The sequence below is a fragment of the Hemitrygon akajei genome, chromosome 14 (genome assembly GCF_048418815.1).
Source record: "Hemitrygon akajei chromosome 14, sHemAka1.3, whole genome shotgun sequence".
Lineage (NCBI taxonomy): Eukaryota > Metazoa > Chordata > Chondrichthyes > Myliobatiformes > Dasyatidae > Hemitrygon > Hemitrygon akajei.
This window is the reverse complement of record NC_133137.1, coordinates 55,976,844-56,004,832: the sequence shown is the minus strand read 5'-3', so window position 1 is coordinate 56,004,832 and position 27,989 is coordinate 55,976,844. Positions and strand designations below refer to the sequence as shown.

Sequence of the window (27,989 nt, the reverse complement as noted above, 5' to 3'; positions counted from 1 at the left end):
TCCTTGTAAATCTCCTCTGCACCCTTTCTATGGTTTCCACATCCTTCCTGTAGTAAGGCAACCAGAACTGAGCACAGTACTCCAAGTTGGATCTGACCAGGGTGCTATATAGCTGCAGCATTACCTCTTGACTCCTAAACTCAATCCCATGATTGATGATGGCCAATGCACCATACGCTTTCTTAACCACAGAGACAACCTGCGCAGCAGCCTTGAGTGTCCTATGGACTCAGACCCCAAGATCCCGTTGATCTGCCACACTGCCAAGAGTCTTGCCATTAATGCTGTATGTACTTTAATATAAATTGACATGTATTTTAATAATAAATTTACTTTGAACTTTGGTATGTCAATGAAAATAAACTGGATTTTGATAGACATGTTTACAGCCACCACTAAACCAACCACAGAAGTCAGGCTAAATGGCCTATAATTTCCTTTCTTCTTCCTGCCTCCCTTCTAAAAATGTGAAGTGGCATTTGTAATTTTCCAGTCTATGGAACCATTCTTGAATTTTGTGTCTCTTGAAAGATCATTACTAAAACCCCCATGTTATGAATGAGCAGACTTCTGCAATGCTAATCTAAGATTTAGGAAGCTATTAAATAACAAAGAGTTAAATAATAAAAAGAGGCATCTGTTGGAACTTCCAGTTCAATTGCAGATAGCAGTAGCTGCTACTTGGAGCGAGACAGATTTAATAAGTGGCTCCTGTTTTTTTTGTCTGTATTCCTAGATCCCTCTGTTCCACCACACTCCTCAATGCCCTAACATTCACTGTGCAAGTCCTATCCTAAAGTGCAACACCTCCTACTTATCTAATTTAAAATCCATCTACCATTTTTCAACCAATTTTCCCATCTGGTCCAGCTTCCGCTACAAGCTTTAATAATCTTCCTCACCATCCACAACTCTTCCAAATCTTGGTGTCATCTGTAAATTTGCTGATGCAGTTTACCACATCATCATCCAGATCATTGATATAGATGACAAACAACAACAGACCCAGCACTGATCTATGTTTCACACCACTAGTCCCAGGCCTCCAGTCAAAGAGGCAACCATCTACTTCCTTTCTCTGGCTTGTCCTGCAAATCTAGTTTACTACCTCATCCTGAATGTTAAGTGACTGAACCTTCCTAACCAACCTCCCAATGTGGAATCTTGTCAAAGACCTTGCTCCTCAAAGACTGTTCGGGAACTGGAGATAGATCTCAACTTCCTCAAAAACTCTTACATCTTTCTTTCTTTGATTAGAGCAGTTGGTATGGAACCCAGGAGGTAGAGGTGTGCTCTTCTCATGGGATCTGTGAAGTCAAGGAGATCTCCAGTATCCCTGATGACTATATCTCCAAGGAGCGCATCCATCTGCAGCCCCTCAAAGACTGTTAGGGAACTGGAGATAGAGCTGGATGACATACTGATCATTTGGCAGGTTCGTTGACACAAGTTAAAGGAGGTTGTTACCCTTACATTTCAGGCGCGGGTAAATGGGTGACGTCAGGAGTGAGAGGCAGTCAGTGCAGGGTACTCCTATAACCATCCCCTCAGTAAGTATATAATTTTAGATACTGCTAGTGAGTGGGGTTGGGGGGAAACAATGTGGCAGAGAAAAGCCACAGTGGGTCTCTGCTACTGAGGCTAGTTCTGTGCCCCAGATGGGAAGGTGGGAGATTGTTTAGAGGAGAGGTGAGCAGTAGCGATGGGCGATTCTCTGGTTAGGGTGACAGACAGGTTCTGTAGATGAAAACAAGACTCCTGGATGGAGTGTTGCCTCCCAGGTACTGGGATTAGAGATGTCTCTGATGAAGTCTATAGCATTCTTAAGCAGGAGGGTGAGCAGCCAGATGTCATGGTCCACATTGATACCAATGACATAGGCAGGAAGACGTCAAGCAGGAGGAAGGGCCTCAGATTTATGAATAATTGGGCTTCCTTCATGGAAGGAGGGACCTGTACAGAAGGGACAGTTGCACCTAAACAGGACGGGGGCAAATATCCTTGTGGAAAGGTAGTACTGCTCGGGGGGGGTGGGGGGGAGGAGGGGTAAACTGGAGTTGCGGGGGTTGGACCAAGAACTAGTGCCAGTACAGCTAGTGGAGTGCTTGTTGGGAAAGTAGATATTAATCCTACATGCAGTCAGAAACAAAGCCAAAGCACAATGAGACCCTGTTCTAAGTTGAATACATTTCAATGCAAGGAGTACTGAAGGCAAGGCAGAACATGCATAAGCATGCAGAATCATGATGTTGTAGTCATCAGTGAGAATTGTTGCTGGGAGGGGCAGGATTGGCAGCTCAGTGTGCTGTTTTATACAGGAGGGGGTATTTAAGGGGGGGAAGAGTGGCATTATTCATCTGGAAAAATGTCAACTGGGCTCAAAGACATACTGGAGGACTCATCTGCTGAGGCGATATGGGTGGAAATGAGGTACAAGAAAGGGATGACCATGTTAGTGGGTTTCTACTATAGAACCACCCAGTGGGACTTAGAGGTGCAAATGTGTAGGAATAGAATTCAGTTGCAGGACAAATAAGACTGTGATGGTGGGTGATTTGAACTTCCTGTACAAAGACTGCATTGTCCAAGGTGTAAAAGGACTGGATGGGATAGAGCATGTCAAATGCCTTCAGGAAACTTTCCATAGTCATTATGTAGAGATCATGTGGAAGTTGCAGGCAATGATGAAAGACAACACCCAGCTGAGAGTAACTGTGGCAGTGTGTAGTCAAACCCAGAGAAGTGAGACCTTTGAATTGAGACCTCTAGAGGCAAGCTTGCTTACCGCAGACAGATAGGTGAGAGTGACTATGGCGGTGTACAATCAATCTAGAACTGTTCACTCCTGGGGTCCAAGGACACCGTACTTAATGGTTTTGGTCCATGGCATAAAAAAAAGTTGGGAACTCCTGATCTAGAAAAACCTAGCTTTCTTTTAAACAGTAGGGGGTGCCAGAGACAGACAAGATAGGAATAATGGAATCATGAGAAATATACCCAATAATTATGGGACAATTGCTTTACCAACTTCAAAATATCATCAGTTGTCAGCTTATAGTTCCTGTTGACTTTTAAAACCTCTATTGCGAATATTGATTAATCTTGCAAGTAAGGAAATCAAACATATACAAATAACAATGATCAGTATCCATAATTGGCAAGTCGATTCTGTATAAAAACTTCAGAACAGTGTAGCGTGGGTGACAGAGACCAATGCTGTTCTCCTTGTGCACAAGTAAAATAAAAATAAGTTTGAGTTGTACGAGTCTGTGTATTCTGGGCCCATTTATTTTAATTATTGGCAATAATCATAAATAGACAGCACAACACTGAATCTCCTCTTAAGGAATGAGACAGGGCATGTGACAATTGTGTGTGTAGGGGAACATTTTGTACCTAATGATCATAATTCTACTAGTTTCAAGATAATTACGGAGAAGGATAGGACTGAAGCTTGGGTTGAGATTCTGAACTGGAGAAAAACCAAATTTGATAGCATCAGAAGAGATCTGACAGGTGTAGATTGGAAGAGTTTGTTTTCTGGTAACAGAATGCTTGGTAAGTAGAAGGGCCTCAATAGTGAAATATTGAGAGTACAGAGATTGTGTGTTCCTGATAGAATAAAAGATGAGGCTAACAGGTTTAGGCAACTATGGTTTTTGAGAGATATTGAGACCTAGCTACGGATGAGAATCACATCAGGTGGAGGCAACAAGGAACAAATGAGGTATTGGAGTCTAGGAAATGCATGAGAATGGTTAAGAGAGAAATCAGGAGCACCGAAAGAGGACATGAAGTTGCTCCAGCAAACAAGGTGAGAGAATATCAAATGCTTCTATAGATAAATCAAAAGGATAGCAACGGACAAAATTGTTCCTCTTGAAGATTAGTGAGATGAGTGAAAGATAAAGGAGATCTTAAATGAATTTTTGCACCTGTATTTACTTGGGAGACAGACACAGGGTCTATAGAACTGAGGCAAAAAGAGTAGTGAGGTCATTGACTGGATCTGAAAGAGGTGTCTGCTGTCTTGAGGCATGTTAGGATGGATAAATCACCAGGGCCTGACAAGATGTCCTCTCAAACCTTGCAGGAGTCTAGTGCAGAAATTGCAGAGGCTCAGGCAGAGTTGCTTGAATCTTCCTTAGCCATGGTGCCAGAAAACTGCAGGATAGCAAATGTTCAAGAAAGGCTCTAACATAAGCTAAAAAATTCTAGGCCAGTGAGCCAAACATTGGCAGTGGGTAAATGACTAGAAGGTATTCTAAGGGACAGAATATTGTATAGTATTGTATTGACAGGACCCAATTAAGAATAGTCAACATACCCTTGTGTCTGCAGGCCATGTCTAAACTTTTCTGAGTAGATCAGTGGAAGGTTGATATTGTCCACATAGACTTCAGCAAGGCCTTTGACATTCCTACATAGAAGGCTGGTCAGAAACTCAAGTCTGTTCACATTGAGGATGAGCTTTGCAGGGGAGGAGCTTCGGAGGGTCAATGGCACCTAACAGCCACTCCTTTGCTTGCATCTTTGGAAACAGGTCTATTTCGATCTCTAATATCTCTACTTTTCCCTTTCAAGTTCCTTTTAAGACCTTGACCTGGAGTTACACATTGACTGTGGTTCTTTATGGGAATGGGCCCCACTCTCAGGGTTTCACGAATGGCCATTATTCAGCACGCCAAGGTCTCAGCCTAAGAGCTTTGCTTGCCTTCAGAGGGCCAAGATATCATGGCTCTGGAGACGGGGGTGAAAACTGGAGGTCGGTGCCCGGGCAGAAGATCGGTGTGTTGTGGGAGATGGAAGATCTAAGGTTATATGACCAGAGACCAGATCTTTGGGCACACAGCTTAATTAAAAAAAAAGGCCATGCAAAAGACTTTTAACATTGCAAACCAGCAAGTTGTTTGTTTAGTCTCTCCTCTCACTGTGAAATGGAGATACCTCTTTCTCCCTTAGAGGGAGAGAGAGCCTGTGGTATGTCGAATATCGGGCGAACAAGTAGTCTTTGGAGTACTGCAAGTCTGTCTTTGCTCATGCTTGAGTGCTCAGTGGTGGGTGCCAATGCTTTTTTTGGCCGGTGGGGGGAGGGTGGGGAGGACTGTTGCTTGCTGCTGCTTACACGTGGAAGGGAGGGGAGCGGGGGGGGGGGACTTTGGAGTTCTAACATTTAACTGTCATTCATTCTTTGGGGGAGCACTTCTCCGTTTTCATGGATGGTTGCGAAGAAAAAGCATTTCAGGATGTATATTGTATACATTTATCTGACACTAAATGTACCTATTGGAACCTTTGAAGTAGTAAATTGGATTCAGCATTGGCTTAGCAGGAGAAGAAAGGGTGGTAGCAGATGGTTCTCTCTTTGACTGGGAGCATGTGACTAATGATGTGCCACAGGGATCAGTGCTGGTTTAAAATCCAGTAAGATGGCAACACATTCAGACACAGCAGCCTCTCTGGGTCCAACAAAAAGGTGATTCCCTTCTTCACAATCACAAGATGCTGCTGGTTATCAAGGACGTCAGGTACTGCGGCTCCAGCCCATCAGCGAGTTGCTCGATAGTGATGGAGCTGGATGTTGCATGTTGCAGTCTGAGAAGGCATCAGCGGCGTGTGGAGGCAGTGCACAATTCAATGGATGGTGAGGTGAGGGGAATGTCGAATATTTTTGTTGTCATCGCAAGGCCCTGTTGGACACTGGTAACGTAGAATACTGCAAATTCGCCCATTGGTTGCTGGGTGAGACCAGTGGCAGGGGAGCTACATGGCGTCTGTTGTGGCATGGATCAGATCTTATTCATATCTCGGAGTTACCTAGAGCGGCCGCCAAAGATGGCGGCATCACTGCTGCCCAGCACTGGGTTGGATGCTGGCCACATCTGTCGGTGCTGCCCAGAAGTGTTCACTTGGTGGGAGACAAGCTGGATTTTGTTCGATTACAACTGCACTGTGTGAGATGAGGAACTGCTGCAGACTGTTCTTGCAGAAACATGGCTCTGGGACTACATCCATACACCATCAATCTACAGACCATGACACTCAGGGACATGGGCTAGAATGTTATTTTTTTCCCAATATTAATTTTAAGTAACAATGATTTTCTGCTATCATAATTGTATGTGCCATGTGAGACTGGTTCTGTGTTTTGCACGGAACAGTGTTTCTTTTGGCTGTACAATCAAACAAAATTGAAAATGTAAGAAAATTTGAGGATGTTGCCAGGACTTAAGGACTTGAGTTATAGGAAAATATTGAATAGATCATAATAGATCATGAGACATATGAGCAGAACTAGGCCACTCAGCCCATCGAATCTGCTCTACCATTCAATCACAGCCAATCCTTTTTTCCCTCCTCAGCTCCACCCCGCAGTCTTCTCCCCGTAACCTCTGATTTTGCATCTAATCAAGAACCTATCAAGCTCTGCCTTAAATACAGCCAACAACCTGGCCACCACAGCTGCCTGTGGTAATAAATTCCATACATTCACTCTGGCTAAAGGAATTTTACCGCATCTGTTTTAAATGGACACCCCTCTATCCTGAGACTGTGCCCTTTTGTCCTAGACTCCCCCATCATGGGAAACATCCTTTCCACATCTACTCTGTCTAGGTCTTTCAACATTCAAAAGGGTTCAATGAGATTCCCCACTCATCCTTCTGAATTCCAGTGAGTACAGACCCAGAGCCATCAAACGTTCTTCATAAGATAACCCTTTCTTTCCCTGAATCATCCTTGTATTCATCCTTAATGGTCACAACTGGGATTCTAGGGTGTGCTAGAAACTGAAGATTAAGGAGCAGCAAATACTATGAAATAGGGTGCATCTAAACAGAGTTAAAGAGAGACTGAGAGGAAATAGTTTAGAACTTTATTCCCTGGAGCACCAGAGTACAAGAGGAGATTTGATAGAGGCATACAAAATTATGAAGGCTATGGAGAGGGTAAATATACGTAGCCTTTTCCACTTGAGGTTGAGACTTGAGACAAATTTAGTAGATTTTGCTAATCAAAAATACAATGAAACAGTATCCCCCCCCCCACCACAAGTAGTACTGCATGATTTTCTCAGGGGGGGTAATCAATACCACAAACCTTTTATCCCTTAATGCCTCACAAAATTCTGAATGATAGATCACAGTATTTAATTGCACCTGCCATCCAGAAACCTATTAGAAGGGGGAAGCCAATGCTTTAGCCATCTGTACTCGTTAAAGTAATGCTTATTTTCACCAGTCTAAACAATATCCACATTTCACCTCATTAAGATGCAGTTCAGTTTATCTTTAATTTAATCTTTAGAAATGCATTCCCTCCACCTCATTAGGCACTTTGCAGACCAGTTTTCATATCACTGTACATTGCAGCTGCGTCTGATCTGCTTTGCTCCAATGATTCCTGCCTCAATCAGCAACACTTGGGGATAATGTTCATTTAAATATGACGCAGAAACCAATGATAGGTAATGGCAGTAGGTGAGCAGATCAAAATTATGGGATTAAATCTTCTATATAACCATATAAACATATAAAAATTACAGCATGGAAACAGGCCATCTCGGCCCTTCTAGTCCGTGCCGAATGCTTACTCTCACCTAGTCCCACCTACTTGCACTCAGTTTATAACCCTCCATTCCTTTCCTGTCCATATACCTATTCAATTTTACTTTCAATGACAATATCGAACCTGTCTCTACCACTTCTACTGGAAGCTCGTTCCACACAGCTACCACTCTGAGTAAAGAAGTTGCCCCTCATGTTGCCCCTAAACTTTTGCCCCCTCAACTCATGTCCTCTTGTTTGAATCTCCCCTACTCTCAATGGAAAAAGCCTATCCACCTCAACTCTATCTATCCCCCTCATAATTTTAAATACCTCTATCAAGTCCTCCCTCAACCTTCTACACTCCAAAGAATGAAGACCTAACTTGTTCAACCTTTCCCTGTAACTTAGGTGCCGAAACCCAGGTAATATTCTAGTAAATCTTCTCTGTACTCTCTCTATTTTGTTGACATCTTTCCTATAATTTGGTGATTAGAACTGTACACAATACTCCAAATTCGGCCTCACCAATGCCTTGTACAATTTCAACATTACATCCCAACTCCTATACTCAATGCTCTGATTTATAAAGGCCAGCATACCAATTAATTTCTATTGAAATAAAATCACATCAGTGATTCATTAAGTAAATCCTCTTTCCAAAACAGTGGCAGTCGTAACAGTGCAGAGTTTTGGATTTGCCAAGAAAGCAGTACATTTTACACTTTCGGGTAATAGACAATAGACAGTAGGTGCAGGAGTAGGCCATTCGGCCCTTCTAGCCAGCACCGCCATTCACTGTGATCATACACAATCAGTACCCCGTTCCTGCCCTCTCCCCATATCCCTTGACCCCGCTATCTATAAGAGCTCTGTCTAACTCTCTCTTGAATGTAACAGCATGGGCCGACCAGCGGTGCAGTGACATCAGCACTGGACTTTGAGGCGGATGGTCCCGAGTTCAAATCCGGTCAGGTCCTGACCTGGGCAGCAGCAGTATCTGCGTGGAAATAAGGCCTGGAAATCTATTTCTGTATCTTGCCATAAAAACCCTGTGGGCATCTACACTAACCATATAGTGACTCGACTATACCCAACAACAGGCCTTTCAGCCCAACTTGTCCATGCTGAGAGGGTCATATCCATCTAAAGCTTCCCTATCCATGTGTTGCTGAAATGCCATTACTGCACCTACCACTTCTCCGGCAGCTCATTCTATATATACACATCACACTGTGTCATGAAGTTGCCCCCTTAGATCCCCTTAATACTGCCTTAATACTATGCCCTCAAGATCTTTAATTGTTTAATGACAATGTATTCTGAACACAGACAGCAGAAGAATGTACAGCCGAGGTAGTAGACAGCAGCCAGTCAGCCTGGAGCTGAAGGCAATGCTTCCCTCACTCAATGACAAACCTTGACCCTGTCAGCCCGGTTGTTGAATAGTCCGATTCGTCGGATGGTGTTGAGAATGGGGTCCTTGTCATCGTCGAGCATGTTGTGGGTGGTCACTGGAGGCAATGTGTGACGCTGAAGTTAGGTAGGAAAAAGCTCCAAAAATCAGTACGTGCAGTAACAGCAAATACAACTTAGCCTCATGCAATAAAACCGGTAAACTTTAAATTCACAGTTGAGGTCATGAATGGAATGGACTCATTGATAAAGGCACAAAGTCTGTGGTATCATCCAATACAAAACATTTTAAGTAGCAAGATAACCCTTCTGTATTGAAGCAAAAAACAAATTAAGATCAAAGTACTGCAAAAATAGATTTAGATACAGCATATCAGGGGTTCTGGCCCAATGAGCCTATGGCCCTCCAGTTAGATTCAGATTCACATTTATTTAGCCTAAATACATTAAAACAGATAGTCAAAACAGACAGCTTGTGTTAACAACCAACACACCCCAGCAGCATTGCCATACATTCCTGCGGCAGCATAGCAGTTACATGGCAGAACAACACAGCACACAAGAAACACAGAACACTAACAAAACAGCAGCAAAAACAATCCTCCTTCCTCCCTCCCATGCACACACGGACACTTCAACTCCAGAACTAGGTTCCAAAGTCCCTCTCTAGGTTTTAGCCATTGGGCTTTGACACCCAGACTTCCAATTACATCCATCTGCCCAATTAACCTATGAACCTGTACATCTTTGGAATGTGGGAGGAAACCCACACGGACACAGGGAGAACTTATAAACTCCTTACAGATGGTGTGGAATTGAACATGTGTCAGTGGTACAGTAATAGCATTACGTTAACTGCTGTGCTACAGTACCATTCCAGCACAAATTAGCTTACATATTGTATTTCTTCCCTTTTTGGAAAAAATTTCCCCCATGTAGTTGAAACTCAAGGCAGAGGTCAGTAATGGTACTAGTGGGATTGGGATCAAAGATGGGTAGAGGGTTTACGAACCAATAAAGCAATGATCTTAAAAAAAAGGGAGACAATAAATTCTGCAGATACTGGATATCTTGAGCAACACCTACAAAATGCTGGAGGAGCTCAGCAGGTCAGGCAGCATCTATGGAGGGAAATAACTGTCAACATTTCAGACCTCCCAAAATATCAACCGTTTCCCTCCATTGATGCTGCTCAACTTGCTGAGCTCCTCTAGCATGACATGTGCAAAATGGGAGAACAGCTTTGAGGGGATGGAAAGAGTGGTTCTAATCAGAAGGCAATAGGCACAAAGTTAAATAAGTCTTCAAAATATGCAAGATTGACTGTTTAAAATCATGGCCCAAATCACATCCAAAGAAAACCATTGCCAAATCCAGTGCCAACAATATTTTAAAACCACCCAAGACATTGACATCTAAACATTATGAGAAATACAGGCACTTTCATTCAATGTCATTGTAATGGAAATCCTCGGACATCAAATTTACGAAAAATCCTTACCAGTCCCTCCAGAGGATTCAATCAGAAGATAAAAAGTAAAGAATTTCAGAATCAATAAAGTTTTATGCAATTTACATGAATTTATACAGTTTCTCAACCATGGGAAAATATAGTTTTCAGTACCTACCCACCCTGCTGAAACAATGATTCTACTCCCAGGCATACCTGTGTTGCATAAATGGCTCTTTTCATTATAGTCATGTCATCCTGATCGAGGAACTTGGTCATGTCTGGAGTTTCCCCTCTGTAAACACAACATGGGTGTGGTATTAACAGGATAGATCAAAGCAATTTTGTTGCAGTTGGCCTAGTCTACTTAATATCCATTCATTTTAATTTAGTCTCCTTGAAAGTGAAAATGTATGGTAGGGTAACACAAAGCAAAACACAGTAACAGATCAGGGTGTTTGAATTCAGAGTTCAATTCCAGCATCCTCTGTAAGTTTCTTCCAGTGTGCGCGTAGGTTTCCTCCGGGTGCTCCGGTTTCCTCCCACAGTCTAAAGACACATAGTTCAGTAGGTTAATTGGCCATTGTAAATTTTTCCATAACTAGGCTAGGGTTAAATCAGTGGGCAGCGTGGCTTGTAGGGCCGGAAGGGCCTCTCCAAATAAATCTAAATATTTTAGAAATTATTTTATTTAGGAATACAAGTGCTGGAGGAACTCAGCAGAGGAATAAAGTCAACTTTTCAAGTAGAGACCCTTCATCAGGACTGGAAAGGAAGGGGGAAGAAGCCAGAAAAAGTGTGGAGGGGGCAAGGAGAAGGAAGAAAGGAGGAATACAAGCTGGCAGGTGATAGGTGAAATCAGGTGAGGGGGAAGGGGGAATGAAGAAGCTGGGAAATGATAGGTGGAAGTGGTAAAAGGCCAAATGAATCTGAAAGGAGAGAACAGTGGACCATGGGAGAAAGGGAAGGAGGAGGAACACCAAAGTGAGGTGATGTGAGGAAAAGAGGAGACAGAAATGGGGAATGGAAAAAGACAGAAGAGCAAGGGGGGGGGGGAGAAATCACTGGGAATTAGAGAAATCAATGTTCATGCCATCAGGTTGGAGGAAGCCCAGATGGACTTTAATGCCCCAATCATCTCAATATGCAGCACGGCCTGGTATGGAAACACCAATGCCCAGGAACTGAAAAGTGATGAAATATCCCAGACCATCACCATTGAGCATATTTACATGGAGTGCTGCCACAAGAAAGCAGCACCCATCAAGGACTCCCACCATCCAATTCACACCATTGGACTGGAGGTACAGAGACTTTGATCCTCCACCACCAGGTTCAGGAGCATTCATTACCATACAACCATCAGGCTCCTGAACTGTCATGGACAACTTCACCCATCTCAACTCTGAATTGGTTCCACAGCTTACAGTCTCAGTTTCAAGGACTCAATAACTCATGATCTTAATACATTTTTTAACAATTTTCTTTTCACAATTTGTCAACTTTTACGCATTGGTTGTTTGTAGACTTTGCATATAGTTTTTCATAAATAAAAACAAAGAACGTAACAGTACAACACAGTACCTTTGGTCCATGACGTTGTGCCGACCTTTTAACATTCTCCAAGATCAATCTAATTCTTCCCACCTACATAGCCCTCCATTTTTCTAACATCCATGTGCTTAACTAAGAGCTTCTTAAATATCCCTAAATGTCTATACCTCCACCACAACCCCTGGTAGGGTGTTTGTATTTCTGTTGCATTTTCTATTGAAATTCAATTGTATTTCTTTAATTTTCTGTAAATGCCTGCAAGAAAATGAATTTCAAGGTGGCAACATTAACGTATACAGTGGATGCCAGTTAATAAGGACACATTGTGACCTGTACCCTATTGGCCCAAATAAGCAGCTGCCCCAAAATAGCCAAAGTTTCATGGAAATAGTTAAGGTATAAAAAAGACAAACTACTGTTTAACTGAGTAACAAATTACCGTATGTATTAAATACAGAACAAATTAGAACACATCAATACAATATTGCAATACTGTATTAGTTCCCAAAAGCTATCAGATAGTCAGAGGAATTCATCCAGTGTACGCTGCCATGTTCTTTTGACAGTGCTAATTTTGTTCTTTTATAGTCAGACACTTAGTGCAGACAACGGACTGCCTTCATACAATGTTTTCAATGACTGTATCCTCCAAATCTTCATTTTCATTGTAACATTCAAGATGATTGTTGATGCCTTCAAAATCTTTGTAGATCTTAATTTGAAGTAGTGAAAGTTTCATTTTCACTCCCAGCTGTTTCTGCCAAGTCTGAATGCTTGGAACTACAGTGAACAGAATAGTTCTGAATTGTCTTACTAATTTCTCACCAACTATCAGTGACAAAAAAAAACACTGCTTTTTGAATAGAAACATGCCAGTGATGTTACTTAAAAAGCTGTTTGTTCTAAGCACAGGGTAAAGTCCAAAAGTCACATAAATGCACATGATTGATGCTAATTAGAAACTGTTCTGCAAGTCTCCTGTCCCAATTAAGCAGCATAGTGTCCAAAATTTCTCAATTAGATTTTGTTCTTTAAGAGTTCTCCCAAATAAGTGGCTGCCCCGATTAACCAATGGCCCAATTAACTGAAAACCACAGTACATACTTTGACACCTTATCCTTCAGCATCTCTACCACCCACCCTCCCTTCTGCTAAATCTATCCTCTTGATCATGCCCAAATTTTACTGCTTACTCCTCGCTTTCAGCTGTCGAGGGCCTTGTGAACCTCTGCTTCTCCATGCTCAGTAGGTTTCCTAGAATCTACTACTTTTACCAAGACTTTTTAAGCACCTGAACTAATATCTCATTACACTGACGCTCCACATCAAATTCTGTTTGACAGGACTACTATGAAGCTTCAATAAATGTTAAATAAGTACAAACTATAATATTGCTGCTATTTCTCATTTGCTAATGACAGTTGGGCCATTGAATTTAAGATGACTCTGAATAATCCCTTAATTCCCAATTATTTCCCTGTAAATTACTGTCATCATATACTCATTAACATACTCCTGATTCTACTCACAACCACCAACCACTGCATTAGAGGCAACTTAGAGCAGCTTTGGATGTGGGAGGAACCTGAGCACTTGGTGGAACACAACATATCACAGGGAGAACAATGTGCAAAAGGCACTGTGAGCTACGAATCTGGGTTACTGAAGCCTAATGTTTACCATGGAAACTCCTATTGGTTAATGGTAACAACATTAAGATGCAGGCTCAGTGCTTTACATAGATTTAAAGGTAAATCAATACAGTCGCTAAAATACAAAACAAAATTAAAAATAAAAGACAAACATTACATAGAATAGAGCGTGATTGAATATATCAAATGATATAAATGTAATCAACATCAAAAGGCATTAAGTAATCCCACAAGTAGGCCAAATTTAAAAAGAAGGCTTTTATAAGTGTTTTGAAGTGTTTCATAGTCCTAGCCTGGTGTATCCCAGTCAGCAAACTATTACAGGGTTTTGCTGCACAAGAGCAAATGGTCAGATCGTATGTGCCTGACTCTAGAAACACTAAGCAAATCAGTATTTACTGTTCTAAGATTATGCTTACATAATGATTAATGAAAACAGGTGTGTGTGGTGAAAGCCAGTACAAGTTTGATAACAGCACAGATGCAAGTAAAGATAATCAGTATGTGTTCATGCAAAATATCTCAGTGCTGCCTCACAGATATATTCTGTTTATTTCATGTCCAAAGGAGTATCATCTGAAGCTGACTCAAACAGGCTAGTGTAGTTAACAACTTCGTCAACATAGACAAGTTAGTCCAAATAGCTCATTTCCATGCCGTATGACTAAGTTTTAAAACACTAACAATCAAATACCATTACTAACGAGCACATCTGTTTTCCATTGTAATTTTATGAAGGACCTGTGTAACTTACTTTAACAATGCTTCATAGAGTCTCTTTCCAAATTTCTCCTTGACTAAATGGGCAGTATCCCTGTGAACAATAAACATACAAAAGCATTATATGGCACACTGGTATTTTGTATAAACACACTTAGTAAACAACAGTTATATCTAGGGCACAAAAATACTCAGTACCAACATTCTCTGTCTAATTCTTCCTCATGCCATTTTGGGATTCACTTCACAGCCAGGATATTTACAGGAGTCATACCAGTTAAATCCATCTTTCCCTCCAGTACTGAATAAAACTACTGATATGGACAAATCCAGTGCAAATCTTTCTCTAAGGCTTTGCACAAGAGTCAAATGTACAGACTCATTAGGTTTGATACTGGGCCAGGGAAGGAATTCAGAGACCAAAAATAACTTGTCACTATGAACACCTGACATCAGCCTTCACATCTAAATTCACACAAGGGAAGCATCCTCACAAAATGTGTTTCTTTTTACTTTTAGTCAGTTCCTCACTTGTAACTTAAATCATCAGTCTGGTGAGTTTATCCCTCATTACAAATGGGAACTGCAGTACTAAATGCTCAGAGTGGATGAGTGTGTGTAAAGGCAGCCATTTGGTCACAGTGAGATTCTGATTAGTCAGCTGTAAAATAGGAAAATATGGAAATTGATGCAAGCCCCCTTGTGATAATTAACATATTAATTGTTTTGGATAATCAGGACTGGTCAGGGCACAGGTGCTGCATCTGCAAGTTTATAGCTAAGAGTTGTTATGCTTACAGTTCAGGTTTTACTGGCAGTGAACTACACCAAGGGTATATTTCCTTGTATTATCAGTGGTGCATTGGAGAATATAACCAGGTGGGCTGTACTTCACGGAACAGCTTTCCACGCCCCCATTTCAAAAATTTGAAACTTTGCTCAAAAATGTCCAGTATTGTCATCAAGCATTCAATGATGTGATAAAATGAGAAACTTCAGTACTCTTCCAGCTATAGCAAAGAGGCATTTGTTAACCTTAACCCTCCTCCATTTCCTCATGGCTGCTATCTGATGGTCATTGCTTGCCTCTCACTTGCAGAAGAGGATTCAGTTTGCCCTAGATTTAACAGTGTTTCCAATCCAGTATATTTGAACAAAGCTCTGTGTAAAGTCTTATTTATAAATTGTTTCAGTAAGACTAAAAAATCAATGGTCAAAACATGAGAATCTGGAGCAATTTAACTCATTCTGGAGCCACAAGTTTAACTGTACAAACGCATTAATGAACACTTAAAAAGTGTTTAAAAAAAGATTATATTACCATAGCTGTTTCCTGACTGCCTGCCCCTTCAAGGTTTCGATATTAAAGTTGTGAGTTTTAGCGGGCATTATGAAAAATACCACAACCGTTACATCACATTTCTGAACCTAATAAGAAAAAAAGATATGTCACATGTAAACAGAACAACTCCTGTTACACCCTGCATAGGGAAGGATCTCTACAGCATGCTTCACTATCTACTATGAGCCATTAATTGGCTATGTTTGAAAACTGTATAGTGTCATGCTTTCCATTAACAGCACTGCCCAGTGTTTCTACAAGGACAGCAACTACAGTGCACTGAACAAGCACTACTGAAATACTAAGCTGTCCTGGGTCAGATTTCATAAAATTAGGATTCTTGTAGTAGCCCAAGATTTTATGAATGAGTGGAACTATTCATTGAACACTGACGGCTGATCACCAAATGGGCTAGCGAAAGGAACTCCAAGTTTAATCAGACATTGATTCCTAGTTGTATTAACATTGATTGGGCTCCTGTACCTAAAGAGTCCACTGAGTGCGTGTTTGTGGTGTTCTCATGCTGCAGCCCACTTCAAGGCTCAACACGTTGTGGGATGCTCCTCTGCACAGCGCTGTCACAATGTGAGCTGATTTGACTTACTGTTGCCTTCCTGTCAGCTTGATGCAGTCTGGCCATTCTTCTGGGATCGCTCATTAACAAAGCAACACACAAAAAGCTGAGGTATTCAGCAGGTCAGGCAGCATCTATGGAAATGCATAATGGCAGAGACCCTTCTCAGGACTGTCTTAGGACTGCTCTGAGTTCCTCCAGCATTTGGTGGTTGTTGCTTTGGACTTACAGCACTTGCAGAATTTGTCTTTCATCAATAAGATGTTTTGGACCACTGAACTGCCACTTAATGTTTTTTGCTTCTCAAACTATTCTCTAAACTCTAAAGACTACTGTGTGTGAAAATTCTAGGACTGGGATTGGAATATATCACAGAATTATTTTTGATTTATAATCCTGCTCGAGCTCTCAGGTCTTCTACTGGTCTCTTAAATTTAAAGAAGCTCACTCAGATTAACCGGCAGGTCAGATTGTTTTTGAATCATGCTGGTAAACTGTGGAATTCAATACCCAAAGCTAAAAGGGATGCAGTTGACACTTAAATGTCAGCAAAAAAAAAAACTTAACTATCCTATTAACTAATATTTTTTGTTTTTTTCATTTTTATTTTATTTTCATGCTTGCACTTTATCCCATCATAAAGCATTTTGAACTACACCTGTATGAATGGTGCTCTACAAGTTATTTGCCTAACAAGGTATACCTAATAGAGTGACCACTGTTTTTTATAGCTCATTAAATGACTGGCTCCATCAAAATTCATAAGGACCCAATTCAGGATTTCGCAGATTAAATCTGAAACACCCGATGTTGCCTTTCAGTTATCTCGATGTGGTCCATTGTAGCACAATAATGACCGCTTTTGTAGAACTCCGTATTGCTACAGATCCAGGTGAAAGGACATCACATGTGCAATTGACCCTCCCAACACCTTGAAATGACCCTTGAGCAGAAACCTAACTAAATTTCTTTGAAAAGAAAATATGAATGTGCAGATGCTTGCAAACTGGAATAAAAATTCAAGATGCAGGAAAAATTCAGCAGGGTTGAGCAATATCTGTGGAAAGGAAAACAGTTAAATGTTTCGGGTCAAAGATCCTCCTTCAGCACCTAAAGTAAAGGCATTTCCCCTGCCCTCCAACCCCTGCCACCCCCATCATTTTTTTTTCCTCCAGTTCATTAATCCAATGATATACTTTATATTGCATTCAGGTATTTAAAATAGGATAAACTCATTTTTCTTACACTAAATTAACAGAGAAATATGCAAATAGTCAGAATAGTTGGCGTTCATTCTCCAACTCAATTTTAATCTTCACTTTATTAATCCATTAACAGCTCCTTTCAATTTCTGCCATTCTCCTTATCCACACATTATCACTTCATTTCCTGCTTTATCAGACTTCCTCTGAAATCAAATATTATTTGCTCCAACCACTCTAAGTAATAACACTTCTACCATTTGCTAGATTAAGATACAGATTTAAAATATACACAGACATTAGCTGCTTTTATTAGTCAGAGGGTGGTGAATCTGTGGAATTTTTTTGCCACAGATGACAGAGAAGGCCAAATCATTGGGTATACTTAAAGTGGTGTTTGATAGGCTCTCAACAACTCACACAAAATGCTGGTGGAACACAGCAGGCCAGGCAGCACCTATAGGAGAAGCACTGTCGATGTTTCGGGCCGAGACTGTCAGGACGAAGGGTCTCAGCCCGAAACCTCCACAATGCTTCTCCTATAGATACTGCCTGGCCTGCTGTGTTCCACCAGCATTTTGTGTGTGTTGTTGTTTGAATTTCCAGCATCTGCAGATTTCCTCGTGTTTGATAGGCTCTCGATTACTCAGGATGTCAAAGGTTACAGGAAGGCGGCAGGAGAATGGGGTTGAGAGGGATAATAAGTTCAGTCATGATGGAATGGTGGAGCAGACTCGATGGACCAAATGGCCTAACTCTGTTCTCATGTCTTCTGGTTTTATGGAATAGATACCAAAGGTTTGGTTGACTGACAACACAAGTTAGTGTCATTTAGTATCAGAGATTTCCTTAAGATAGGAACTGCTCTGAACCCAGTATAGAGTAACAGATCTAAAGGAATGAAGGTGACAGAAAAATAATTATTAGATAATGGAACACTTAGAAGTAAATGCCAAACTTATTTTAAATGACAATTCTGCTGCAACTTATCCAACTGAGAATTGGCACATTTTGTCTTCCCTCCGTTAGCAGAGCCTGAGCGGCCAGGCACGTCCTACAGCTCCGCATTACAAGACTGCAAGACCACAAGATACAGAGGTAGAATTAGGCCATCTGGCCAATTGAGTCTGCTCCACCATTCAATCATGGCTGATCCTTTTTTCCCTCCTCCTCAACCCCAGTTCCCGGCCTTCTCCTCGTAACCTTTGATGCCATGTCTAATGAAGAACCTATCAATCTCTGCTTTAAATACTCCTAATGACCTGGCCTCCACAGCTGCATGTGACAACAAATCCCACAAATTCACCACCCTCTGGCTAAAGGAATTTCTTCACATCTGTTTTGAATGGACGACCCTCTATCCTGAAGCCGTAACCTCTTGTCCTAGACTCTCCCACCATGGGAAACATCCTTTCCACATCTACTGTGTCTAGGCCTTTCAACATTAGAAAGATTTCAATGAGATCCCTCTCCTCATTCTTCTAAATTCCAGCAAGTACAGATCCAGAGCTAACAAGTGTTCCTCATATGATAACCCTTTAATTCCTGGAATCATCCTCGTGAACCTCATCTGAACCCTCTCCAATGCCAGCACATCTTTTCTAAGATGAGGAGCCCAAAACTGTTCACAATACTCAGGGTGAGGCCTCACCAGTGCTTTATAAAGCCTTAGCATCTGATCACTGCTCTTGAAATGAATGATAACATTGCATTTGCCTTCCTCACCACTGACTCAACCTGCAAGTTAACCTTTAGGGTGTTCGGCACAAGGACTCCCAATTTCCTTTGCATCTCAGATTTTTGGATTTTCTCTCCGTTTAAAAGATAGTCGGCACATTTATTTCTACTACCAAAGTGCATGACCATGCATTTTCAAACATTACATTATTTTATTTGCCACTTTCTTGGCCATTCTCCTAATCTGCCCAAGTTCTTCTGCATCTTATCTGTTTCCTCAACACTATCTGCTCTTCCACCAATCTTCGTATCATTTGCAAACTTGGCAACAAATGCATCTATTTCATCATCTAAATCACTGACATACATCATAAAAAAAAGCGGTCCCAAAACCAAACCCTGAAAAACACCACTAGTCACTGGCAGCCAACCAGATAAGGATCCTTTTATTCCCACTTGCTGCCTTCATCCAATCAGTCATTGCTCTATGTTAGTAACTTTCCTGTAGTACCATAGGCACTTAACTTGGTAAGCAGCCTCATGTGTGGCACCTCTGAAAGTCCACTGCATCCCCTTTATGTATCCCATTTGTGATCTCATAGAATTCCAACAGGTTCACCTGGCAGGATTTTCCCTTAAGGAAACCATGCTGACTTTGTCCTATCTTGCCTGTGTCACCAAGTACTCCATAATCTCATCCTTAACAATTGAATCTAACATCTTCCCAACCACTGAGGTCAGGCTAACTGGTCTATAATTTTCTTTCTGCTACCTTCCTCCTTTCTTAAAGAGTGGAGTGACATTTGCAATTTTCCAGTCCTCTGGCACTATGCCAGAGTGCAATGATTTTTGATAGATCAGTTCTAATGCCACCACAATCTCTACTGCTACCTCTTTCAGAACCTTAGGGTACAGTTCATGTACCTTTAGGTCTTTTAGCTTTTTGAGCACCTTCTCCCTTGTAATAGTAACTGCACCAACTTCTCTTCCTTCACACACTACATCAGGCATACTGATGGTGTCTTCCACAGTGAAGACTGATGCAAAATACTAATTTAGTTCATCAGCCACCTCCTTCTCCCCGTTTTTATTTCTCCTGCCTCAGTCTGTGGTGGTTCTAGCTCCACTCTCATTTCTCTTATTTTTAAACATACTTGAAAAAACTTTTACTGTCCACTTTGATATTATTTGCTAGCTTGCTTTCATACTTCAACTTTTCCCTTCTGATTTTTTTTAGTTGCTCTCTGTAGGAAAACCTCCCAATCTTCTATCTTCCCATTAATTTTTGCTTTGTTGTATGCCCTTTCTTTTGCTTTTACAATAGATTTGACTTCCCTTGTCAGCCATGGTTGTACTATTTTGCCATTTGAGTATTTCTTCATTTTTGGAATACATCTATCCTGCACCTTCCTCATCTTTTCCCAGAAACACTTGCCATTGCTGCTCTGCTGACATCCCTGCCAGCAGCTCCTTCCAGTTTTCTTTGGCCAACTCCTCTCTCACACCACTGTAATTTCCCTTACTCCATTGAAATACTGCTATGTCAGACGTTACTTTCTCCCTATCAAATTTCAATTTAAACTCAAATAATAGTGATCACTGGCTCCTAAGTGTTTTTTTTAAACTTTAAGCTCCCTAATTACCTCCAGTTTATTACACAACACCCGAGTAGGCACAACAACTAACTGCTCTAAAAAGCCATCTCTTAGGGATTCAACAAACTCACTCCATTACCAACCAACTCGCATGTTAAAATCTCCCATGACTATCATAACACTGCCCTTTTGAGCCACCTTTTCTATTTCCTGTTGTAATCTGTGGTCCACCTCCCAGCCATTGTTGGGAGGCCTGTATATAACTGCCATCAGGGTCTTTTTACTCTTGCAGTTTCTTAACTCAACCCACAAGGATTCAAAATGTTCATACTGATACTCACCCTGTTAGTTGCACCTATGTCCCATCACCTGCCTGCCCTTCCTGACTGTCTGACTGCACTCTATCTTTACTTTTTTACCATCCGTCCTATCCTGAGTTCCATCACTGCAGCTCCCACCCCCATATCAAGTTAATTTAAGCCCTTCCCTACAGCTCTAACAAACCTGGCCGCAAGAATACTGGTCCCCCCTTGGGTTCAGGTACAACCCGTCACTTTTGAAAAGGTCATACCTCCCCTAGGAGAGATCCCAAAGATCCAAGAATCTGAAGCCCTGCCCCCTGCACCAGCTTCTCAGCCACACATTTATCTGCCAAATCATCTTTATTCTACCCTCACTGGCGCGTGGCACAGGCAGCAATCCAAAAATTACCACCCAGGAGGTCCTGCTTCGTAGCTTTCTACCTAGCTCTCTAAATTCTCTTTTCAGGACCCCACCATTGCTTTTCCTTCCTATGTTATTGGTACCAATATGTACCAAAATATCTGGCTGCACTCCATCCCTCTCCAAAATGTTGTGGACGTTATCTGAGACATACCTGACCCTGGCACCTGGAGGCAACATACTATCCGGGTGTCCCGTTAATGTCCACAGAAACTCCTGTCTGTTCCCCTGACTACTGAGTCCCCCATCACTACTGCTCCCTTGTTCTCTCTTTCCTGTCTGCACCACAGATCCATGCTCAGTGCCTGTAACCCGGTTGCCGTGGCATTTCACCAGGAGGTCATCCCCCACTAAAGTATTCAAAGTGGTATCCTTATGTTTGAAGGGAATGGTCACAGGGCTGCTCTGCTCTAAATGCCCATTTATATTTCCATTCCTCCCGACAGTCACCCAGCTACTTGCCTCCTGCAACTTCAAGGTGACTACTGCCCTGTAACTCTGATCAATTATCTCCTCTCCCCCCCGTACAAGCTGAAGGTCATCCAGCTGCTCCTCTGGATCCCTAACACGGTCTTCAAGGAGCTGCAGCCAAATGCTCTTCATGCTTCATGGCTATATTCCTTTGTTCACTCATTCTCTCAAAGCTTTGTTTACTTCCCCTCTCTAACTGCTCCCATTAACCCACAGACTGGACAGCCTCTACAATTCATTCCCACAGCAATCCTGTTCTCACCTTAGAGATATTCTACATTCTGTTCGGCTCTCCCCACCCTCTTAGCAACCTACAACCAACTTTACTTTCTCTTTACTAGTTCTGATGAGGGGGTTGCTGCCTCCCTGCCACCCCACAACAGATGCTGCCTGACCTGTTGAGCAAGTCCAGCACATTTTGATTTTGGTCTCAATTCCCACTGTCTTTAAGCTTTGTCTTTCAGGTGAAAAAGCATAGTAAAGAAATTAAGCTTAGAGTCGAGGGAGAGAAGTAAATGACTCTGATGTTTATTAAAAAGAAACGAGCAAAGTAGTGGTGGTGCTCAGGATGACAACTGCTCTGATTTTTGTTCATTGGTTTTACAGCTTGAACATAGTTTACTTACACTGCAAATGGTTTAATGCGTGACAATTTAATAAAATCACTTCGTATAATGAACCAGCAATTTAAACAATAGCATCCCGGTGAGATTTATTACCTGCATACCTCTCAAATGGATATCTTAAACATCGGTTAAACTAGTATTGTTCAATTACAGAACAAGTTCATGACAGATGATCACAACGTGCAAGTAACGTATTATTGCTACAATTCAACACAAGCCTATAACAGAAATTTGTACTTGTAAAAAGCCTGCCACAATTCTTACCCTAAGGAGGAAGTTTAACCTTGACAAAGCTTCTATGAAGAGGTCAGCCCCTTTATTTGTAAATTCATATCTGCCAGCAATGAAGAAGAAAAGTGTCTTTTCCAAATTGAAATCCAGGTGGCTAGGATAAAATTTAAACAATTAAATATTCATAGCAACTAGAACACTTTTCTTCCATTCATAAAAATACTACTCAGTACTGTTGTGTTTACATCAACACTAGTGAACGAGTCAAATTACTAAAGGTGTTCAAGGGGCTCTTAGAAGAATGTGCAGAATATAGACATTGTGTAGACAGAAGGGATTACTTTAGTTGGGCATCTGATTACTAATTTAATTAATTCAATACAACTTTGTGGGCTGAAGGGCTCGTTCCTGTGCTGTACTGTTCTATGTTTTTACAAATAATACCAATGGAATTGGTTTATCACATATACAGGTAGGAGAGTCTAGGACAAGAGGGCACTACTTCAGGATTGAAGAATGACCATTTAGAACTGAAATACAGAGAAACTACTTTAGTCAGATGGTGGCAAATCTGTGGAATTTGTTGCCGCGAGCAGCTGTGGAGGCCATTGGGTGTATTTAAGGCAGAGACAGATAGGTTCTTGATTAGCCAGGGCATCAAAGGGTATGGGATGAAGGCAGGGGAGTGGGGATGACTGGAAAAATTGAATCAGCCCATGATTGAATGGTGGAGCCGAATGGCCTACTTCTGCTCCTATATTTTATGGTCTTATACCAATGTACAATGAAAACCTTGTGTTGCATACTGTTCATCCATTCAGTTCATTACAGTGTATTGGGGTAGTACAAGGTAACAAAACATGCAGAATAAAACATGACAGCTACAGAGAATGTGTGGTACAGGAAAGCAATCCAGTGCAATTAAATTATGAGTTTTGATTTTGCACATTTTGCCTGAGAAAATGGTCTTTGAATGCATTGTTTCAGAAAGTCTAAGCAACTATCAGGAAACAAAAAACTGGAGGATTTGCAGAAGAGTGATCAATGTGATACAAGGAAGCCTATCATGAACTGATTTTCAAACAGGTTTGCACACTATGTCTTGGTAATATTATCTGTGGCCAACACAACCATTCTCACTGCTGAAAGAGCATGAAACTATTCCTGCAACTGTTGTTTCCATTGGAAAGGATTTTTCCAAGGCTTAAGAATTTCTAGGCTTTATTTCCAAAGAATCCTTGGGAGTGTTTTCACACTCTCCCATTCTTTTTTAAACCAATGCCTTGGTACTTTATACTTTGGTGTATAAAGGGAGGACAGAAGGATGAATACAGGGTCCTGCTGGAAGACTTTATCAAATGGTGCAAGTTGAATCATCTGCAGCTCAAGATCAGTAAGACAAAGGAGATGGGTGATGGACTTTTAGGAAAATAAAGCCTGAACATCTCCCTGTTAATATTGTTGGTGAGCACGTGGAGTGGATGTGCTGAGGACCCAAGTACCTGGGGGTGCACCTGGATGACAGATTTGAGTGGAGAACCAACACAAGAGGCTGCATACAAGGAGGACTGGAGTCGCCTCTACTTCCTGAGGTCCTTTGGAGATTGCAGGCTCCCTCACATATTCTACCAGTCTGTTGTCACCAGTACAGCTGGGGCAATGACATCAACATGGGTGATACCAACAGACTCAATAAACTGATTAGAAAGGCTGGCTCTGTTATAGGAGTCAAACTGGACACACTGGAGGCTGTGGTAGAACAAAGGACCCTATGGAAAATTCTGGCAATTCTGGACAATGTTTCTCACACTCTGCATACCACCTTGGCTGAACCGAGGAGCACTTTTAATAATAGACTAAGACAACTGTGCTGCTCCAAAGAGTGCTATATGAGGGTTTTCTTAACCCTTGGCCATGAGGCTCTATAATGAATCAACCTATAGTCAGGGAAGTGATGACCCCCTCCTGCTCGACTGTTTGGAGATAACTTTTTTTTTAAATTCTTTCTTACTTCTCCTCTAATATTTGTATAACTGTGCACTTGTAATGCTACTGAAACACTGTCATTTCCTTTGGGATCAATAAAGTATCCATCCATTCAAGTTTTCTTTCAGCACACTAGTCTGCTCACTGTATACACAAACACTTAATCGGCTTGGAAAACCGCTTTATGGCTCTTAGGCTTTCAATGGGTGTCAACTTTCAATTATGTGTCTCAATATACCATCTGTTCGACACAAAAATCCTAGCACTATGAAATGAAGAAATGCAAAATGCAGCATACAATACCCATAGAAGTGGCCCCGAATAAATTCTTGGATGCGAGACTTGTACAGGGCATGCAGATTCTGAAACTCGTGCATGGCAGAGAACTTCTTGATGTTCAATCCATTAGGTGTGATTACATCTAGACCAAGTTAACAAATAGAAATTTGATTTCTGTGGTGGTTACTTGATGATGTAACATGTTTTAAAAGTACCATAGTGGGCCTACACTTGAATTGGAAAAGGGAAGCGGTCTCCAGCATGGAAACATACTACTATGAATATCATGAGCTGTTCTTTCATCAATCCCTTGACATTCACACTCACCTATAATACAATACCAAAATGCGTTCCGGTGTAAAAGTAAATCAAATGTGACCTCAATGCCCATTAGACATGGAAGTCATTCAAACATTGGAACTTGCACAAAAGTCTATCCTTGGCTTCCTTTACTTCCCCGATGAGGCAACCCTCAGGTCGGATCAGCAACATGTCATATTTTGTTGGGGTAGCTTCCACACTGTTAGCATGAACATCGATTTTCAACTTCTGGTAATTCTTCTCCCACCCCCCTTCTCTTTTCCATTCCCCATTCTGGCTCTCTTACCCCTTGTTCTCTCTTACCCATCACTTCCCACTGGTGTCCTTCCTTCCATTTCTCTCATGGTGCACGCTTTCCTGTCAGATTTCCTCAGCCTTTTACCTTTTCCCACCCATCATTTCCCAGCTTCTCAACTCCAGAGCACCTCCCCCACCCACTTATCTTCTCGCTCACCTGGTGCCACCCATCACCTGCCAGCTTGTACTCATCCTCCCTCACCACTACCACCTTCTTATTCTGCTTCTTCCCCACCTTCCTTTTCAGCCCTGAAGGGTCTGGGCTCAAAACGTGACTGTTTATTCCTCTCTATGGATGCTGCCTGACCTGCTGAATCTATTCAGTATTTTGTGTGTGTTCCTCTGGACTTCCAGCATCTACAGATTCTCTTGTGTTTACCATACAGAATCATCCCTAACATCAGAAGCACAGGGCTGGAACCCTGAAACTTGTATTCTATAAAAGTGTCTTAGAGGCAAGTGCACAGAGATGCCAGAGAAAGATGGTAGTGGTGGCATCCGTCGGTCTCAAGAGACCATGGATCTGCACCTGGAGTTTCCAGGGCGCAGGCCTGGGCAGGGTTGTATGGGAGACCGGCAGTTGCCCAAGCTGCAGGCCTTCCCCTCTCCACGCCACTGATGTTGACCAAGGAAAGGGCACTAGGACCCAAGCAGCTTGGCACCGGTGACATCGCAGAGCAATGTGTTGTTAAGTGCCTTGCGCAAGGACACAAACACGCTGCCTCAGCTGAGGCTCGAACCAGTGACCTTCAGATTACTAGTCTGATGCCTTGCCCACTAGGCCACGCGCCAACATGCAAATTTAGCCTAATAAAGGGCCAGATCTGGTGAAGTACCTGGCAGTTCTTCACACAGTAACAGTGCAAGATTCAGAAGAGCAGACAAAATAGCTTTAAGTAACTGATGGAGGCAATGAAAAATGAATTACTGTATAACAGGATAAATGGCCACCACTGTCAACACTATGCAAACTAGGGCATCGTCTGCGGGCAACCAATGACATTATTGCAGAAATTCATAAGAAAAAAAACAAAGAATGCGAGTTGAGAAGTAGGTTTATGGATCTTCATTAAGGTAGGGGTTAGAGAGGTGAGATTAGCTCCACTTATGTGTCGATCATAGTATGAATATTCGTTCTATAAACTGCTGGTTTAATATGAAGTAAGATAAAGTGCATTTTAGAAGCACCTTGAAACATCTGTATCTGCTACTCCAATGAACAGTTAGTTCCCTTATTCCATTTGTTAGAGGCAGGTTATAAAAACATATTGTGGCTGAATCTACATCTAAGTGAACACACCTACGTTAATTAACATTTGTGGACAATTTTCTATCAGTGCACATATATTCCAACATTTCTTAATTTCCCCATAAAGTTGCTCACAACTGATTCAGAAGTAAAGACACAGAACAACTATTGGACCAATACAAACACAAACCACAGCTTGTATATGACCGTAATATCATGAATACTGGAATGAAATCTTTTATTCTATAGTAGTGAGCAAATAGTAATAATCCCCATAATTTAGTTGGTTTAGAGCAGTGGATCCCAACCTTGGGTGCTGGATCCTCACAGAAAGGGCCAAACCTGAGGCCATTAGCATTAAGGTAATGTAGTTAGAAACTTCACAAGTTTAAAAAAAAGAATACATGCATATATTGCACAGGCATTTCCTAGGTTACAGAAGGGTTCTGGTCAATTATCTATTTTCTATTGTAACACTTTTCATACCACACTACACACACTTGCTATAATTATTTCAGTCGATACTCACCCTAATTAATGCAATATATTCTGTGAAAAGTAATTTATAAATACCAGGAAACATTTTATTATTATTAATAGCTTGCAAAAGGCTTTAAAAGTGTATGGGATAATTTGCAAAAAGTGATGTCATGTGTAACCCAGAGGCTGCTGTATTAACAATAATTTATATTATATCTTGCAGAGTTTCCAAGATTCCCATGAAATCCTGGGTCAGGCCCAGCCCTTTAAAAGGTGCAGGCACTGACACCATCAGGCATTTAAAGTGCACAGTGAATGGTTGCATCAAATGATTTTTTTAAAAAAAGAAAGAAAAATAGAAAGATTTTATGGATGCTGGAGTTCCAGATCAACAAACACAAAATGCAAGTCAGGCAGCATCTATGGAGTCGATGTTTTGGGCTGAGACCCTTGGAAAGGAAGGGCAAGAAAGCAGGATATGAAAAAGGAGGAGGAGTACAAGCTGGCAAGTGATTGGTGAAGCCAGGTGAGACGGAAGGTGGGAATGAAATGAGAAGCTGGGAGGTGATAGGAAGAAGAGGCAATGGGATAAAGAAAGAT

At 41.6% G+C, this 27,989-nt stretch overlaps 1 protein-coding gene across 2 annotated transcripts in view; it reads right to left on the bottom strand.

The window, feature by feature from the left end:
* The window catches only part of gys2 (glycogen synthase 2), an 81,508-nt gene that overhangs the window by 22,055 nt on the left and 31,464 nt on the right, over nt 1-27,989 (bottom strand). For both annotated transcript variants that reach the window (XM_073066122.1, XM_073066123.1), the window contains exons 6-11: nt 25,067-25,184; nt 22,811-22,931; nt 15,658-15,764; nt 14,371-14,430; nt 10,627-10,705; nt 8,964-9,077 (exon numbers count right to left, since the gene is read on the bottom strand). In XM_073066122.1, the coding sequence (XP_072922223.1) occupies nt 8,964-9,077; nt 10,627-10,705; nt 14,371-14,430; nt 15,658-15,764; nt 22,811-22,931; nt 25,067-25,184 (599 nt within the window). The remainder of the gene's footprint in view (nt 1-8,963; nt 9,078-10,626; nt 10,706-14,370; nt 14,431-15,657; nt 15,765-22,810; nt 22,932-25,066; nt 25,185-27,989) is intronic.